Source organism: Vulpes vulpes, chromosome 14, assembly GCF_048418805.1.
Source record: "Vulpes vulpes isolate BD-2025 chromosome 14, VulVul3, whole genome shotgun sequence".
NCBI lineage: Eukaryota > Metazoa > Chordata > Mammalia > Carnivora > Canidae > Vulpes > Vulpes vulpes.
Genome location: NC_132793.1, coordinates 118950710 through 118969131, shown reverse-complemented (window position 1 = coordinate 118969131; position 18422 = coordinate 118950710). Strand labels below are relative to the sequence as shown.

General features: G+C 46.6%; 1 protein-coding gene across 5 annotated transcripts in view; it reads left to right on the top strand.

The window, feature by feature from the left end:
- EVC2 (EvC ciliary complex subunit 2) overlaps nucleotides 1–18422 on the top strand; it is a 127500-nt gene that overhangs the window by 90514 nt on the left and 18564 nt on the right. For all 5 annotated transcript variants that reach the window (XM_072737794.1, XM_072737796.1, XM_072737795.1 and 2 more), the window contains exons 15-16: nucleotides 2136–2340; nucleotides 4877–4999. In XM_072737794.1, coding sequence (XP_072593895.1) covers nucleotides 2136–2340; nucleotides 4877–4999 — 328 coding nt within the window. The remainder of the gene's footprint in view (nucleotides 1–2135; nucleotides 2341–4876; nucleotides 5000–18422) is intronic.

Sequence of the window (18422 nt, the reverse complement as noted above, 5' to 3'; positions counted from 1 at the left end):
AGCAGCCACAGGACATATTTTATGCTGTTATTCTGGACATTGCCAGAATAACCAAGCAAATCTGTGTCTGTCTACAGAGAGTATTTGTCAGACGAACAAGTGAACAGACACGTGTGACCCAAAGCAGGAGGGGGAGAGGAGGCTTCTCCCTGACTTGCTCTGCTCCTGGCTCTGGGCGGAACTTCTGTGCAGGGATCCCCAGCAGACGTCCCCTTACATCTCTCTGGACAGGTGGGACAGTGAGCCTGTGCCAGCCGCCCCCGTAGAGTGGGCTGTGGACCTTGTCAGAAAGGAAGAGTGGGAGGATCCTTCAGTCTCATCTGTAAACTGAGGACCGAGTTGCAGAAAAGATTGGCAATGATGTAGGTAAATGCAATCTGTTTCCTGGGGCTGCCACCACAAAGTAGCACGAACAGGGAGGCTTCACACGACAGGAAAGTATTCTCGTGATGTTCTGGAGGCCCGAACTCTGAAATCAAGGCGTCCACAGGGCCAGGCTCCCTCTGAAGACACTCAGACAGGATCTGTTCCTTGTCCCTCTTTTAGCTTCTGGGGCTGCCCCCAGCCTTGGCATCCATCAACTCCCTCACCCCACACTGTGCCTCTCTGGTCCAGAGCCCTTCCCCTGTGTCTGGGTCTGTCTTTGCTCCTGGTGAGTTGGATTAAGGGCTCATCCTACTCCATTATGATCTCATCTTATCTTACTTTCACATCAGCAAAGACCCTGTTTCCAAATAGGATCACATTCCATAGGTACTCGGTATTAGGACTTGATGGTTCTCGGGGGACACAGGTCATCCTTTACCGATAAATCGTTTGGCTCATGCCCAGGGTGGAATGGGTTTTCTCTGAGCAATGCCTGTCAGTCATGATCCGTTAAGACCCAGTGCCAGGCCCCTCTGGCTCCTTGTCCTCCTGAGCTGAGTCAGGCATCTCTCCTCCAGGCCACTGGCCCTTACATAGTGTGCTGCTGGGCAGGCTAGGTAGATGATGCTTTGTTTGCATGTCTGTGTCTAAAGCGAACGCGGGCTCTCTCCCAGGTCAGGGCAGCTGGGAGGCCTCTTGCCTACCCACAGACCCCCTCACAGCCCTGCTTCATCCAGCTGCAACTTTTTTTTTTTAAAGACTTTATTTATTTATTCATGAGAGACACAGAGAAAGAGGCAGAAACATAGGCAGAGGGAGAAGAAGGCTCCATGCAGGGAGCTCAATGTGGGACTCGATCCTGGGAGTCCAGGATCACGCCCTGAGCCGAAGGCAGACACTTAACTGCTGAGCCACCCAGGTGTCCCTCCAGCTGCAACTTTGCTCCAGCATGGTGGTGCGTCCCTTGCAGGATACGTTAGGTGCTCAGGGGATTCCTGTGGAATCATGGTTAAAGACATGATGGGTTTTTCCAAATGTAGATTTAATGAATGGAGTTTGCTCTTTGAATTCCCAGTTTCTCCACCCCCGGCACCCCCTGCCCACCACCCGTTTCCTCTTTTTATTTTTCATCTTAATTATTTATTATTTTTTAAAGATTTTTATTTATTTACTCATGAGAGACACAGAAGGCAGAGACATAGGCAGAGGCAGAGCGGGCTCCTTGCAGGGAGCCTGATGTGGGACTCGATCCCAGAATTCTGGGATCACACCCTGAGCCCAAGGCAGACGCTCAACTGCTGAGCCACCCAGGTGTCCCATCATTTTCATTTTTTAATTTTATTTATTTGAGAGAGAGAGAGAGAGTAAGTATGAGTTGGGGGAAGGGGCAAAGGGAGAGGGAGAAGCAGACTCCCTGCTGACCTGGAAGCCCAATGTGGGGCTTGGTCCCAGGATCCCAGGATCATGATTTGAGCTGAAAGCAGATGCTTAACCTACTGAGCCACCTAGGCACCCCTTTTTAAATTAAAAAAATTTTTTTTAATTTAAATTCAATTTAGTTAACATAGTACGTTATTAGTTTCAGAAGTAGAAGTCAAGGATTCATCAATTGCATATAACACCCAGTGCTCATCACATCACATGCCCTCCTTCATGCCCATCACCCCGTTATCCCATCCCCTGCCCACCTCCCCTCCAGGGACTCTTAGTGTGTTCCCAGAGTTAAGAGTCTCTTATAGTTTGTCTCCCTCTCTTTCTTGTTTGTCCAGGAAGCTCTGCTCCTCGGCCTTCTCCCTGTCTGAAGAGGAGCTGCTCAGGATGAGGCAGGAAGTTCATGGCTGCTTTGCTCAGATGGACAGGAGCTTGGCTCTGCCCAAAATCCGGGCCCGAGTCCTGCTGCAACAGTTTCAGACTGCCTGGCGAGAAGCAGAGTTCCTGAGGCTGGACCAGGCCCTGGCTGCCCCTGGGCTGCAGGTAAGAAGGGTGTCCTGGCTGCTACTGATTGTAGACATGGGCATTTCCCCGCCCCTGACGCTGTGGGCTCTGGCCCTGCTGCCCACCCTGGGCTCCTCTCTTCTCACTCTGCTCTGCAGCCAGCTACTCTTGGAACTGCCAAGCTTGTCCTAACCAGCCAGACCCCCCTACCCAGGCCCTGCACTTCAGTCGCTCCCAGCTCACACCTGCACCCTCCTCCTGGGCCTGGCCCCAGGCAGATGAGCACCACCTGGCATGAGAGGTCTCTTTCCCTCCTGCTCCCTCAGCCACGCCCAGTGACCGAGTCTGGATACAGAAGCCTGGGCCCTTCTATAAGTAGTATGAGGAGGATGCTCACCTCAACTCAGGTAGGTCAGGAAAGGGAACCTCTCACACTGGGCCTTGTAGCATGAGGATGGACAGCTGTTTTTTTTTTTTTTTTTTTTTTTTGAGTACCTGTCAGGTGCCTGAGAGGCAGACCTTTCTTGGGTGCCGTATTTGCTCTGGAGCTGCCCATGGAGCAGTCAAGGCTAGACTTACCTGAGCACCCCCTCCCCAGCCCTGCATGGCCTTTTTCCTTTCCTCACCTGGTTCCCTCACTCCCCACATGTTGCTCCGAGCTCCTCTCTTAGGAGACCATGTGCACCCCATCCCCATCTCTGCTTCTGCCTCTGGGGCACCCAACCTAAGACAAGGCCTTTGGAACTTGCCATTTCTTCTACCAGGAACACGCTTCCCCTAGAACATCCAGGGCCATCTTTGTGGCCTATTCGAGGCTCCACTTAACTGACCCCTGCAGAGGTCTGCCCTGAGCACCCGTCCAGAAGACCCCCCTCTGCAGTCTTTCATCACGAGGCTGTGGTCCATGTCTTCACGTGATTGGTCACTGAAATGTCCTGGTTGCTTCGCCTGCTTACACTCTGTGTCCCCACTGCAGACAAGCTCCCTGACCCCAGCACCTAGAAAGTACCTGGCACATAGTAGGTGGGCAGTATGCTTGACAGAGCCAGCCAGCCACCAAATGCCAAATGTATGCAAAGTGTCGGGCTTCTCTGGAGGTGATGTTCTGTTACGCATCCGAAGCACGTAAGCTGGCGTGATCTCGTGCACGTTCACAGCAGTGTCAGGAGCGAGGTTTCTGTACTAGTTTTACAGAAGAGAAACCAACCAGCACAGGAAAAGCAAACCAATGAGACAGGCAGGGGACAGGAGAATTGGGCTTGGGGCTGGCTTTCAACCACTGCTTTTCCGTTAGAGGAAGAAAAAAAATTCAGACGTCTTCTTACTGAATAAAAAACAGTGTGATGCAGAAACAACTTAGAAGCTTTTATATTTTTTCACATTAAAAAAAGTGTTTTTTTTTTTTTTTCTATTTCTGTTCTTAGAAAAGTGCAGGATTTATAAGATGATGGTAGTTAGAGAGTAAGGGACAAAGTAGCAAAGTTTTTGTTTTTTGTTTTTTTAAGTTTTGGAACATGAATAAAGACATTTCCGTCAAAGTGAACTGAGGTGTGTTTCCCCTGCTTTTGAGCTGACTGAGGGCCAATCCTGGCAGGCATTAAGTTTCCAGTTCCAGGAGCACCTGGTTGAGTGTCTGCCTTCAGCTAAGGTCATAATATTGGAGTCCTGGGATCGAATCCTGCATGGGGCTGCCTGGGTAGTGGGGAGCCTACTTCTCCCTCTCCCTCTCCCTCTGCCACTTTCCTGCTTGCATTTGTGCATGTGCTCTCTCTCTCTCTCTCTATCAGATAAATACAATTTTTTTTAAAAAAAGTATCTGATTCTAACATTGTTCAAGGTGCTCTGTTTGGAAATAGACTTGGCCCTGCACTCTGCCTCAGAGGGGCAGATACACCTGCCTCCAGCATGAAATGTACTCGCTTGATACCCTGCAGAAGAGGGGTGCATGGGTGGCTCGGGGGTGATCTTAGGGTCCTGGGATCAATCTCTGCATTGGGCTCCCTGCTCAGTGGGGAGTGTCTGCTTCTGCCTCTCCCTCTGCCTGTCCCCTGCTCAGTCTCTCTCTCTCTCTCTCTCTCTCTCTCTCTCTCAACACACACAAATAAAAACAAAATACCCCTGCAGAAGAAACACATGGCTAGGCGGACAGGGGTTGGTATCTGTGGTTGGCTGAGCCTGGCTCCCTTCCCGGGGACCATCCCAGGAAAGCAGAGGTGCAGGTGGTGGTGGAGCCTGCTGGCGCCAGCAGGGAGCCGCTCCATGTAGCTTCATTAGGAGGGGGCCCTCTTCTGTCAAGTCCCGGCTCCAAGAGGCTGACGGGTGGAAGCCCCACAGCTGGGAGGAGGATTGGAGCTGGCCGTGCTGTCTGACTGCAAAGCTTTGGCTCTGCCAGCGGAGTCCTCCTTCTGCCTTTGGTGGACTGAAGGTCCATGACCTGAGCTTGCTCAGAAAAGCAGACCCCTAACCCTCTCTGTCCACCTAAGACCACCGTGCAGCTCTGGGGGCTGCGGGATGTCCTCTTGGCTCTGGGAGACATGGGGCTGTGCAAACCTGCCCTGTTCTCTTGCCCCTCTAGCAACAGTCCAAGGCGAGAAAGCCGCGCTCCAAGAGTAAAAGCAAGATAGACCTTTTGAGGAAGTGCATCGAAGATAAAATTCAGCTCTTTGAGGAACAGGCCCCCGAAGACCTGGTTGAAAAGGTCAGTCCCTCTGCTTCATTTGTTCTCATTGCCCACACAGCAGTGACGCCACCCCATTCCCAGGGTGCATAGTCCCCGGGGACCGTGACTGCCCATCTCCATCGGGGATCCTGCAGCCTGAACCCACTGTGCCCCTCAGGGCTCTCCACCGGATCCTGCCTGCAACCCTCCCCACCCCCGCACTTCCCCTCCGGAGCTGGGGATCCTCCTGCAGGACCCACATCCTGCCCCACCTGTGCTGCCCTGGGGGCCACCACCTCCGTGCCTGGCTCTGCGCTGCAGCGCTCACACTCACTGCACTTCACATTGCTGCGGGCACCACGCGTGAACACAGTGTCATCCGTGTTCTTCCCCCTTGACACCGTGTTACTGCTGCCTGGGTGCCTGCTGTGTAGAAGAGAGAGATGCAGAGGAGGGTGGCCACCTGGGGGCCAGGTGGGGTGTTTTCTCCCACATGTGCCGGTTTGTGATCCAAATCCCTCAGACTTTAGGGGGATCTTGGGATTGGTGTTAGCAGAGATAATGGGCATCCCAAGCCACAGCCAGGGACACGGTGTAGGTTCAGGGGGAGCCCAGAGAGGGACACCTAGGTGGCTCAGCCTTTGGCTCAGGTCATGATCCCAGGTTCCTGGGATCGAGTCCCGCATCAGGCTCCCAGTGGGGAGCCTGCTTGTCCCTCTGCCTATGTCTCTGCCTTTCTCTCTGTCTCTCTTATGAATAAATAAATGAAATCTTTATAAAAAAGAAAAAAAAAAGGAGCCCAGAGAATTGGCAGCCCCGTGAAAAGGCTGCTTCACTGCAATGCAGGGTGTCCCAAGGGAGGAACAGCCATCTGTGGTGGAAGGGGCTCACATGCCAGGCTGAGAAGGCCAGCTGAGTCTCGCGGGTCCCATCAATGAAGGAGTGGGACAGGCTGAATGGCTGGGTGACAGTGAGTGGTGACAGATGACATCCTGTCCCCACGGCTCCCTGAGCCATGCTCAGCAGCCCCTCCTGCCCCGAGTTCACCTCTGTCATTTCCGTGGGAGGCGTGCATTTGTCCTGAGCACGAGCTGGACCCTTCACAAGGGTGGAAGGCCAGCCCTCTGCTCAGCTCTGGAGGAAACACTGGCATTTTCAGGGGCGATGTACGTTTCATTGTTGTGCTGTGCACTGATTTAAGAACGTCACTCCCCTCTTAAGATGTAGCAGCACTTTATTAAGAATAGTGCTCATTTATTTTGTTTGCTTTTGAGTCAGCCTGTGGCTTCAGGCACCTGGTTCAGTACTTTATACACACATATATATTACATACGTGTAACAGGCACTTGGCACATATATCACATATATATTTTATAGTTGGATAACTAAGAGCTGAAGCAGTCTGAGAGTCAGGTTCCTCACACATGTTCATGCTCTTTGTCATCACATATCCTGTAAAAGGTATCTTACTCCTGTCCCTATGTTAGAGAAAGAGTCTGAAACACAAAGAAGTAGCTCTGGAGTCACACCCAGGCGGTCAGTCTCTCCTGCAATCCAGGTGCTCAGACCCTCCCAATTGCCCTAGAAAGTAGGAGCGACCAACGTCCCTAATTTTACAGATGTGGAAACTGAGCCTTGAGAGCTTAATAAATGTCCCCAGGCTCCTGCAGCCAGGCGGCCATGGCTCCAGCACCTGAACCTGAAGGCTCTCCCTCTGCTCCTCGTCGCCAGGCTGCCTCTGCATCTCCAGTGCCCTGGTTGGGAGTGAGGGAATGTTCTCCCTGAATGTGGTTATCTCTCGTGATCGTGCCATGTGGGACACACAGGTGTTGGCTCCCACATTGATAAAATGAGGATTGTGACAATGATAACCCACTGGTGTCAGGGTTTTTGAGCTTTGAATGGGCTACCATGCTAGCGGCTCCGTGTGTCTGCGCCAGAACCCAGAGAAAGGCAGACAAGAGGCATTTGTCAGCTCTAACCTTTTAATAACAGGCCATCCTCACAACTGGCTATCTCACCGTGGCAAGTGCCGATAGAATACACACTCTCAAGTCAACGGCTTTGATGTGCCTCCCCAAATTGATCCATGCGTCTCTTAGCATCTGAGCTGCAGTTGTTCAGATTTTTCATTTGCAGGGTAATTGCAGAGAGAAATGACAGTCCTGGGTTTGTGTGCCAGTGGCTGAGAATGATGTGATCACGTTCCAGGATTTGGAAGTCCCTCGAGGCTCGTGTAGCTGGAGAGAGGGACTGGATCAGAGACCCACGGCAGAGCCTCCATCTCGCTGGCAGTGTGGTGTCCCCAGAGGGACTCTGGCTCCAGTGCTGGGGCTGCCAGGCATACTGGAGGCACCTAGGGGTGCCTCCTTTCTTAACTAGAAGGCACCAGTGATCCCTGCCACCCTCAACTCTGGATTGATATGTGCCTCAGGTGGACTGTTCCATCTGAAGAGGTCGGGAAAATTTCCCAAAGTCACACCGTCCGTATATACTAGAGCCTGGGATGGAAAGAGGCATGTCTGCCTCCATCACCCATGTCCTTCTGCCACGACGTTGTGATCCAGCAAGCTGGGACAGTGAGAAGGCTCAGCCTCCCGAGGTGGCTCTCTGGTGCCCTTCCCACATCCCGTCGCCTTTCTTTGACTTATTCCCTTGCCTTTATTGTCCTTCTCCTGTCTTCCTGTCTCCTTCCACTTCCTCCTTTAAGGAATGGGTTTTTTTTGGACTGTCTTCTCTGAGCCAGGCCCTGGTCTCTGTTTCTGCTCGTGAGATGATCACAGTTTCAGATGAGCAGCCACTTTGCACATCAGCCATTTGGAAGTTCGCCTCCTGCTTTCAGATGGAAAATCCACCTGGCTGATCCGAGCTCCACCTTGGATGAACGACTCTGTGACTTCCTCACAGAGTCGTGTGACTGATTCAGGGAGACCGACAGACGAGGGTGGGCTACCTGCCTGACCTCTTTCTCTGTAGAGCTGAGAGGTGAATGGAGTGAGGCATCTGCTCTGGTCTCTGGCAGCTGCCTGAGGGGCTGGGGTGTGCCGGTGATCAGAAATAGGACACTCAGCCAGGGACAGCCAGGCCTTCTGATGGGCTCACTGTAAGCTCTCAGAAGCATCGTTTTACTCCTGGGAGACTCTGGAGGGCATCCACATTTAGAAGTTAAATTCCTAAACAAATTTCTGTTGTGACTGCTTGAAATTTACAGATTCAATTGAAAATTATCATTCCATCCCCCCAAAAGCAGAATGTCTCTTTATTTGGAACAGCTGTTTCCTTAAGTAGGGTGACCATAGATCTCAATTCGCTTGGGATGGTCCTAGCATCTCTCCCATTAGCTCCTTTTCACTCTAGACTTGGTGATAAACCATAGGGTTTATGGTTATACCTTATACATAAGATATTTCTCTCTCTGGTGATTCCTAGATACACTGCAGGTTTTCTTGCAGTTGTGAATGGTAACCTATTTTCAATTATGTTTTTGACTTGCTACTGGTGTAAAGCAATGTTATGAGTTTTTATTTATAAGTCTTTCCAGACTGTCTTATTCTATCCCTGGAGCCAGACATCTGGGTCCAAGTCCTAATTGTGCCTTTTGCCAGCTGTGTGACATTGACCAAGCTTCTTAACTGTTTTGTGCCCTGGTGTGGGCATCCTTCAAATGTGGATAATAGAAGCACCCGACATTTAGGATTGTTGTGAGGATTCGTCTGTTGGGTTTTTTTCTTTTCTACATAGTCATCATATCCACAGACAATTGTTTTGTTCTCTTCCAAGCCACTGCCTCATTTCTGTTTCTTAGCACTGTTTCCATGTCTTTATCTGCTGGATCCATCATCTCTCTCATTTCCACAGATGGATTGCTCTCTGGGCTGTGGACCCTATTTTCCTACTTCTTTGTGTGCATGGTAATTTTTGATCAGGTGCTGGGCATTGAAGGATTTATATCCTGGGTACTGGATTTTGTGTTTTCTTTAATAGGATAGGAGTTTGGACAGGAGGTTAAATTGTCTGGGATTAACTTTACCCTTTTGAGATATGCCTTTAAGTTTTGTTAGGTTAGATCAAGAGCTGCCTTTAGTTGAGGACTAATGTATCCCTATTGCTGAGGCCTATGTACTTTGTTCACTCTGGCTAATGAGAACACTGACACTTCCCAGCTCTGTGTGAGCTCCAAGAATCTTTCTGCCTATGATTTTTGGTGGTTCTTGTCCTGGTCTGGCATAGTTTCTTTTTTTTAAATCCAAGCATGCCTGGCACTTAGCCAAATCCATGAGGACACCCCATAGCCCTTTGAAATGCTGTCTCTGTCTCTGCAGCTCCCTCCTCCTTGGAGCCCTGCCCCACACATTCTAGACACAGTGGCCTCCCAAACTGACTTAACCTTTTGCACCTGCTGGGCTTCCCCTGGGTCCTCTTCCAATGTCACATCGTAAGAGCTGCATTCAAGCAGAAAACTGGGGCAGCTGTGGGGTCACCTTGTCTATTTCCTTTTTCAGGTAGCCCAGTCCTACGCTGCCTCTTGGTTGAAGAGTAAATCTGCTCCTAGTTCTTCCATCATGGCCAGAAGTAGAAATTTTTTATCTATTTTTTTTGTCATGGATTTTGAATTTTAACTTATCCTTTTAGAAAACTTTTTTGGTTACTGGTTTCTAATTTTGTTATATTTTAGTTAGAGAATAAAGTAAGTGTATATGATAATGATGTTTGGGAATTTATTGTGGCTTACCTGTTGTTTTTATACCAGGTCTGTTTTGAAAGATATTTCATCTGTCCTCAGAAGGGCTATTTTTGTTAGGTATAGAGAAGAGAGCCCTAGGAGGCAGCTAGGAGCCAGGGGATGGGAGGCCTGGAGGCTGCACTGAGGAGCTCAGCTATTGGGGAAAGATTGGTAAGATTTAGGAACTTTATCGAGAATGTTTTGGGGGATGTATTCATTTTTCGTTCTATAAGGAAGTCTCTGTTGGCTGCTCTTCCTTCCCTGATGTCTGCTCTCTGTAGCTGTAGGGGATGTGGGCTTTGTCTTAGTCTGATCTGTTCTTTTCCTTCTGCCTGTGAGGGTGAGGTAGAAGCTAAGGTTGTAGTCCTCACCCCTAAGAAATGGCTTGATTTCTGTGAACTGGAGGGCCCTGAGGCTAGACAACTCAGCAAGCAAAGGGTCCAGCATTGGCTTGACAGCCAGAGTTGCCTTACAAGGGTCAGTTATGTCAAGGAGGGCTGCTCAGAGGTGGTGCCTGTTTGGTGAAGGGACATTTGGGCTTCTTCCCTGACCTCCAGGCGACTCTCACCAGCTTGCGGCAGTTGATCAGATCTGTAGGACTGGAGGGCTGCCACTCAACATGGTGTTTGGCTGAGGTCTTACCTGCTGAATGCCTTGACCAGGACTGATAATGTGTCTGTTCCTCCTGCCCCAGTGCTTAGGCCAATCCACAAAGCACAAATTATGGGACTCACTTTTTTATTTTCCAACTAGTAGAGATAGGTCTGTCTGTCTGTCTACCTACCTATATATCTATTCCCCTGTCTCACCTGTATCTGTATCTATCTATCTATCATACCTGTCTCTGTTTTTTACCTAACATTGAAACTTGAAGACCTTCCATATTGGTACATAAGAGTTTCCTCATGGCTTTTTACAGCAGCATAACATTTATGGTATGTGTGACCCTTAAATGATGTACCCAGCCCTCAACTAATAGACATGTAGGTTCTTTTCAATCCCTTGATATTTCAAACAACCTTGGATCCTCTTCATATATCCTACTCCACTCTGTAGTGAGACAGATGGAGCAATAATTATGATCCCTATTTCACAGATGAGAATATTGAGACTGAAAAGTTGAGAGACTTGTCCAAGGTCATACTGCCGGCATGTGGTAGAGTGGAGCCTCAAGCACAGGCTTCTTGATTGCCATCCCTGTGTCACGGTAGCAGATCTGTTTGATGTATCCAGAAATGAAGGTAATGTTTCAGCTAATCTTTGATGTGCTCTGCTGCTGTTTTGGCACACAGTATATAATAAATTTCTCATAAATATTCTGTAGGAACATTTAAATATGAATGAAAGTGACATGATCCTATTTCCTGCTTACCCATTATTTCTGGTGTTATTTTAATGATGTTATCCTCTGTCTGGGTGGCATGTCTACCACATATATCCATTCACCCATTTATTATTTATTCACTGCTTCCAGGTTTCCTGCCATGCCATGCACACACGGTTCATTAGCAGTCCCTTCATTCAGGAGTGGAACTCCCACACTGCAATCAACCATGCATCCTATTATGTTTCTGCAGCAGCAGTTATGCAGAGGTGGCTGGCACTTCTGTCAGAAATAGCTCTCCACACTCTGTCATTTCAGAAGTGACTAGAGTATAAGTAGGAGAATAATGTGCCCGTTTTCTGATGACCTGAAAAGAGAGAATACTGATGGCACAGGTTCTTATAAAGCTTAGAAGAGAAGGTGCATTGACAAGGAAGGCATTTTAGGAAGGGGAGAGAAAATCTATCCACCCACAAAGACTGAGAAGATGGTACTCTTTATGTCTACTCTTGCCCCTGTTTTATCCCTTGAGGCAGTCTCTATCAAAGTCATCTCCCGAAGCACTATACTAAGGGAAGTTTCATAGCTTCCCACCATCCCCAAAGAGGGATCCAGATTCCTGGATATGGCATTCAAGGCCTCACAATTAGTCTCCAACTTACCTTTCTAATCTATTCCACTTCTGCTTTTCACACACCAAAGGCTTACCACAGTTGTCTTTGGATGGTTTGAATGTACTAACTTTTGTTGACATTGTCCATTTTTTTTAAATTGTACTCTTCATTTTTATAAAATGCATATTCTTTTAGAGTCAAATAATTCTACAATGCTTGTGCTAAGAAAGAGCAACTCTGGGCAGCCTGGGTGGCTCAATGGTTTAGCGCCGCCTGCAGCCCGGGGTGTGATCCTGGAGACCTGGGATTGAGTCCCATGTCGGGCTCCCTGCATGGAGCCTGCTTCTCCCTCTGCCTGTGTCTCTGCCTCTCTCTGTGTGTGTCTCTCACGAATAAATAAATAAAATCTTAAAAAAAAAAAAAAGAGTAACTCCCTATAATCACACATATATATATTTTCAAATCTCCAGAGGTAAAAACTTCTAATTTTTTTAGCTAGATCTTTTGACATTTGCCTCCATATTTCCAAATAACATGCTTGTCTTGCTATTTCTTGATTTCTTTACTTTGGGTATCATCTATTCACCTTTCTTTATGGAAGATATGATTTAGCTGTCTTTCTTCTTTCAATCTGCAACACACATGAGCCTTCTCTATTTTCCTCAATATATTAGATCTATTTTTGCAATTTCTGTTATTATGATTATTTACATGTTATTCACATCTGAGCCATATAAAACAGACTTCATTTTTCTTTTCTGTATAACTATTTGTTTTTCCAGGAGTTAATGCTACCCTTTGGTTTATTTTTTGGTTACTTTTCTAAGTACTTACCACTAATTCAACACACTTTTTGACAGTTGACCAACTATTCTGTGAGGACCACCACACAAGTCATGTCTTCTATTAATTTCATAATCTTTAGGATGTCCCTCTCTGTACATCTCCTGTGCCCCAATCTGGACGTTGTACTTTACATCTTATGTACAGCTGCCATCTTAGGATCATGCTATGAATTTCTTTCACGCTTCCCTTGCCTGATCTGTTCCTTGTTTTAATAAAACACATCTTCTCGTTTCTTAGGAAAGGGCACATAGATTTAGTATTTTAAAATTTTGTAAGACTGAAAATGTTTTCATTCTGCTCCCACAGTTGATAGGTAGTTTGACCAATTTTGGCATTTTGGAAAATTTTCTTGAGTTATATTGATTATGAACACCCTTTCTCGTCTCTAATCACTTTTTCTAGTCTCTAATTATTCAGAAATTAGACCTCTTATCTATTAGTTTTCTTGTTTTCATTATTTATTTTTTAAATTTGTTTTGTTTTGTTTTGTTTTGTTTTTTGAGTTGTTTGTTTTTGTTTTTGCTTTTTGTTTGTTTGTTTTACTTTATGGGGTGTATCCTAGGTTTTATCTTCCAAACCATTAATTGAATTTTCATTTAAGTTTTTTAACTTCTAATTTATCAAGAGCTTCCTTTCCTCTCTGAATGCTCTCTTCTTAAAGAAATTATATATATATTTTAAGGCTACTATAACTTTTTGTATCTCTGAGAACATTGTTTTTTAAAGTTTTTTTTTTTAATTCTGCATATTTACTGTTACCTCTATATTCCTTAGAGGCTTTCCCCAGTGTGTGGTCATCCTTGGTCTGCTCGTATTTAAGAGTGAAGTACTCAAAAGCTCCTCGGAGGCTCTGAGCCTATAAGTGGGGCCTGTGGATGGTGACTTTCACCCTGCTGTGATGAGGCTAGACTGTTTACTTGGGGAGCCCCAATGTTAGGACCTTTATTTAAGGTTGATTGGCATCCCCAGAGAAGACCATTCTCCTGCCTATTTGGTAAAGGCCTGGTTGCCCACTATATGAGGGACCAAACAGAGAAAGAAAACTGAGATATTTGTAGTCTGGATGTAAAGTTTCACTTGAGTCCTCTGTCTTCTGTATAGAGCCTGGTTTCTCCAAGTTCATAGACTCTTCTGGAGAATATATCTCCAGCTGTTGCTGGGGCAAGTTGGGTGTATAGAGTTCTAGAGGCTCCACCTCTCCTCTTGTTTACCTTCAGCTTTTACCTCTAACTTCTAGAGGTGTCTATGTTCTGTGATACTTAGTGGGAACTTGCAGCACAAATTATGTTGCTTCTTGGCCAGCCCCATTTCTGGCTTAGAATTCAGCCTTTGGGGGTCTGTTGAGTCCTTTGCTACTCAGTCATCTCCTTTCCAGCTTTCTGGAATTTTATTGCTATTGTCTCCTCTCATTTTCCCCACCTTTCAGTTCTACCTCAAGGAAAACAGTAGATGCATGCTACAAATCTACCATCTTTTGCCAGGAAGCTTATTACTAATATTTTTCTACCTTGTGCATTTTTTTTTCAGAGAGAGCATGTGAACTTGTGGGGGCAGAGGGAGAAGCAGACTCCCCACTTAGTGCAGAGCCCAATGCGGGCCTTGATCCCAGAACCCTGAGATCATGATCTGAGCTAAAATCAAGAGTTGGATGCTTAACCAACTGAGCCACCCTGGGGGCTGGGGGGCATCTAGATGAATAGATATCTTATCTCTTTTCACAGACAAAACTAAGACTCAGAGAGGTTAAGCAACCTGTCTAGGTCACACAGCTAGTTAAATGAAAAATTTATATGTAAGAGATAACAGATTAACCATAAACAAAACTGTGCTGACTAGTTTAAGGCAGTACCCTTGATATATTTGAGATTTTTGCACTGTGATTATCTAGCTGATATGATGGGTGGTAGTGTCTTTACCATCATAGAAATCAATTTTCCTGTGTCAAAATGTAAGCACTAATAATGTTTATCTAGCAGTGTTGTATTTCATTTAGTAAATAATAACACCCCTTTGCTGAGTCTACTCCCTTTCTGCTGCAAGATGAAGGAGAGAGTCGTCAGTTTTGAACCCATCCTGCAAAGCATTGGTGAAACTGATCTGGGTTTCCCAGGGCCAGCCACTAGGATGCAAGGGCATGCTTTTATGTAAAGAGCATTTCATTAGCCCTCTCTCCCAGCCTTTGGACATGAGGTTTTTTTATTTTTTATTTTTTATTTTTTAATTTAAATTCAGTTAGCCAACGCATATTATATACTTAGTCTCTGATGTAGTGTTCCATAATTCATCAGTTGCATATATCACCCAGTGCTCATCCCATCACAGGCATTAAGGTGGTGAGGTTCTTGATGTAACCACTGTCTCTCCCTGTGCTCTTGGCTAGCCACCTCCTGGCTGTTCTCCATGCCTTGCTCGCTTTTCTCCAAGGAGGACGTTTCTGACTGGTAGGATTAAAGAGGGCGTTGGGCGTGCTCAGTGAGCCTCCCTCAGCTCTCTTCCAAAGCCAGGCAGCCTGCAAGAGGCCCCCATTCTCCATCGGTGGAGAGACCCGCTGCCTGGGGGAGTGTGTATTCATCTGGATGTCCCCCACTCCTCCCACCCCTGGCTGCGTTCTCTAGCATAGATTTCATCACTGTTAAAGCTAATGTTGGCCTCTGTCTCGTGTTTCTAGTTGTTTGTTTCCAAACCTAGGCAGGAAGGCTGCGGTGTCTTGAACTGCTTCAGCGCCAGTAATTCTTGCTGGCTGACAGAGGTTGATTTTAATTTGTATTTAAAGGACATCACCGAACCTAGAAGAAACTTTTTTTTAAAAATGTACTGGGAAGCAAGTCAGAAATTAGTAAGGCAGTGGTTTGAATTTCCCATTTAAAATAAGAGTGTTTAACAGCATATTATTTTGAAAGTGAATTTTTATTACTTTAGATAACTTGAATATTTAATGACGCCTGTCACAAAAATGCTAATCTGTACCCTTTCCCAGGGCTCTTTTTAGACAAGGACGGAAACCCTCGCCAGAGGCATATTCTTACTGTGCTGAAATTAACAAATCAAACTTTCCAAAGAAGAAAAGGATTTTGGAGAAACTTTCTTTTCTTAATTTCACTGGCCACGTGATTCTTACAGGACATAGGAAAGGCTGCACGCTTGCCCCCATGTTTTAGATGTGAATTTGCAGAAATGACACTTGAGATCTGCCCCACACTCTGCAGGGGGCTCAGCTTTACAGGGTATTTGGGCCACCACCCATCCAGCCCTGGGGAGGTGATGTGGAAATCTGAGCTTGTGGCAGGTGCATGATAAGGGGACCATGCATCCTTTTCTTGGCCACCTGCCTGTACTCCTGTTTTTCCTTGAGGGTTTGCCTAGGTTTGCCATGGCTGTTCCCATTGCCTCAGGGTCTGTGAATATGTCACAGTCATCAGATGGTAGCCTTGAAATATGTGCAGGTTATTGTATGGCAATTAAACCCCAAAAGGCTTTCTTAAAAAATCCCGTGTGTTAGGAAGCATTATTACTCCCATTTTACAGATGAGAAAATATAGTTCTAGGTAGCACATTGAACTTGCCCAAGGTCCTCAGTGATGAGCTCCTTCAGGGTCAGGTCTGTGTCTCATCCATCTTTGCCTCTTCTTTACACCCCCCATCCCCTAGGTGCATCACATATTCCTGTATATTATACATATTTGGTGCTCATTAATTATTTTTTGGGTGGATGAATGCAGCATAAATATACTTTTTGTTTGTAAACTTGGGGTGAGAGAGCAACTGAGGGAAAACAGCTAAGATCCCGGAAATACTTTAGAGACTTGCGTCCCTGCATCCCCAGGAGGAAGCCATCAGACACCGCTTTTGGGGTCCCACTCTCATGAGGCTCTGCTGAGTCTTGGAAGGACATGGGACCACTGTTGGAGTGGTGCAGATGCCTCAGCCTGAATGTGACTGGCCGGAGGCCCAGGTGTGATCCACAGTTACCATGGAAACCCATCCGTGGGCAGGTGGCTATCACCTGGTTCTGCAAGCTGGGAAAAAACTGGGGTCTAATAGCATCCTTTTGAGAATAAGGCTTCTTTTTCCCATTCTAGCAGGGAAATGAACCTATGTCTTCCAGAGTATCTGTGTTCCTCACCACAGTTCTGTGCATTGTGGCCTCTGGCCCTGAGGTTTATGAGCTTTCCTGTGAACCAAACATAGGTACCCATATGTTATATTTTTGCAGACCCTACATTCCATTTGGCTCTCTTCTTTGTTCTCCAAAGCTTGTTGAAGGCACCACCTCTCCAAAAAGCGCTAGTAGGTCTGCCCCCCACCTTGCCCTAGACCAAATTTTCTTCCCCAGCCAACAAGCCATCTGTTTCTTTGGGGTACTTCTGTCTTCCCGCCATCAGAGTTTTTCCTGAAGGTTAAGTTGTAGAGAAGAAATCAGAGCTTTTCAAACTGGGACTCGCAATTCTTCCAAGGGACACATGGCCAGACACAGGAAGGCAGTGCCACCAGGGGAGAAACAGGGTCATCATCCTCTGCCAGCCTCCTATTCATTTAAATATTCTTTCTTATGTCAATCATTTCAAAACCTCTGAATACAAACAGGATTAAAAATAGGTTACATTGGGCAGTCCGGGTGGCTCAGCGGTTTAGTGCTGCTTTCAGCCCAGGGCGTGATCCTGGAGACCCGGGATCTAGTCCCACATCAGGCTCCCTGCATGGAGCCTGCTTCTCCCTCTGCCTGTGTCTCTGCCTCTGTGTGTGTGTGTGTGTGTGTGTGTGTGTGTGTGTGTGTGTCTTTCATGAATAAATAAATAAAATCTTTTAAAAAATGGTTACATGGCAGAAAACAAAATTCCACAACCTTTTTCAATATTTATCTATTGTGGTGAAATATATATAACATGACATTTACCATCTTAAGCACTCGTGTGTACAGTAGTACAGTGGTGTGAAGGACAGTGATGCTGTTGGGCAACCATCCCCACCCCATCTCCAGATCTTTTATCTTTCCAAGCTGGAGCTCTGTCCCCATGAAGCACTCACCCTCCAGGTCTGTGGCCCCCATCCCCTCAGTACCCACCATGGCTTTCCGTCTGTGTGAATTCAGCTGCGCCAAGTACCTCATATAAGTAGAATGCCACAATGTCTGTCCTTTTGGGACTGGCTTATTTCCCTTTTAGCAGAGTGTTCTCAAGATTCATCCATCTGGTAGCAGGTGTCATAACCTCCTCCTGTTTTAAGGCTGTGTAATATTCCGCTATCTGGGCAGACCACATTGTGTTTATTCATTCGTCTGTCAATGGTTATTTAGGTTGCTCTTACCTTTGGTTTTGTGAGTGAGATTCCACACACATCTAAAGATTGAACGAAAAGCTTTCCCAAGATGTATGCTTGAGCAGGCTTGTGGTTTCTGGAGCTCTCTGTGAAGGGAGGATGTACTCATTTACAAGGACCTGCCTTCAAGGGCTCAGGTAGGGGGTGGCACCTGAGAAGCTTTAGACCCCATTGTTCACATGACAGCATTTCTTTCTTTTTTTTTTTTAATAAATTAATTTTTATTGGTGTTCAATTTACCAATATACAGAATAACACCCAGTGCTCATCCCGTCAAGTGTCCCCCTCAGTGCCCGTCACCCATTCACCCCCACCCCCTACCCACCTCCCCTTCCACCACCCCTAGTTTGTTTCCCAGAGTTAGGAGTCTTTATGTTCTATCTCCCTTCCTGATATTTCCCGCACATTTCTTCTCCCTTCCTTTATATTCCCTTTCACTATTATTTATATTCCCCAAATGAATGAGAACATACACTGTTTGTCCTTCTCTGATTGACTTACTTCACTCAACATAATACCCTCCAGTTCCATCCACGTTGAAGCAAATGGTGGGTATTTGTCATTTCTAATGGCTGAGTAATATTCCATTGTACGCATAGACCACATCTTCTTTATCCATTCATCTTTTGATGGACACCG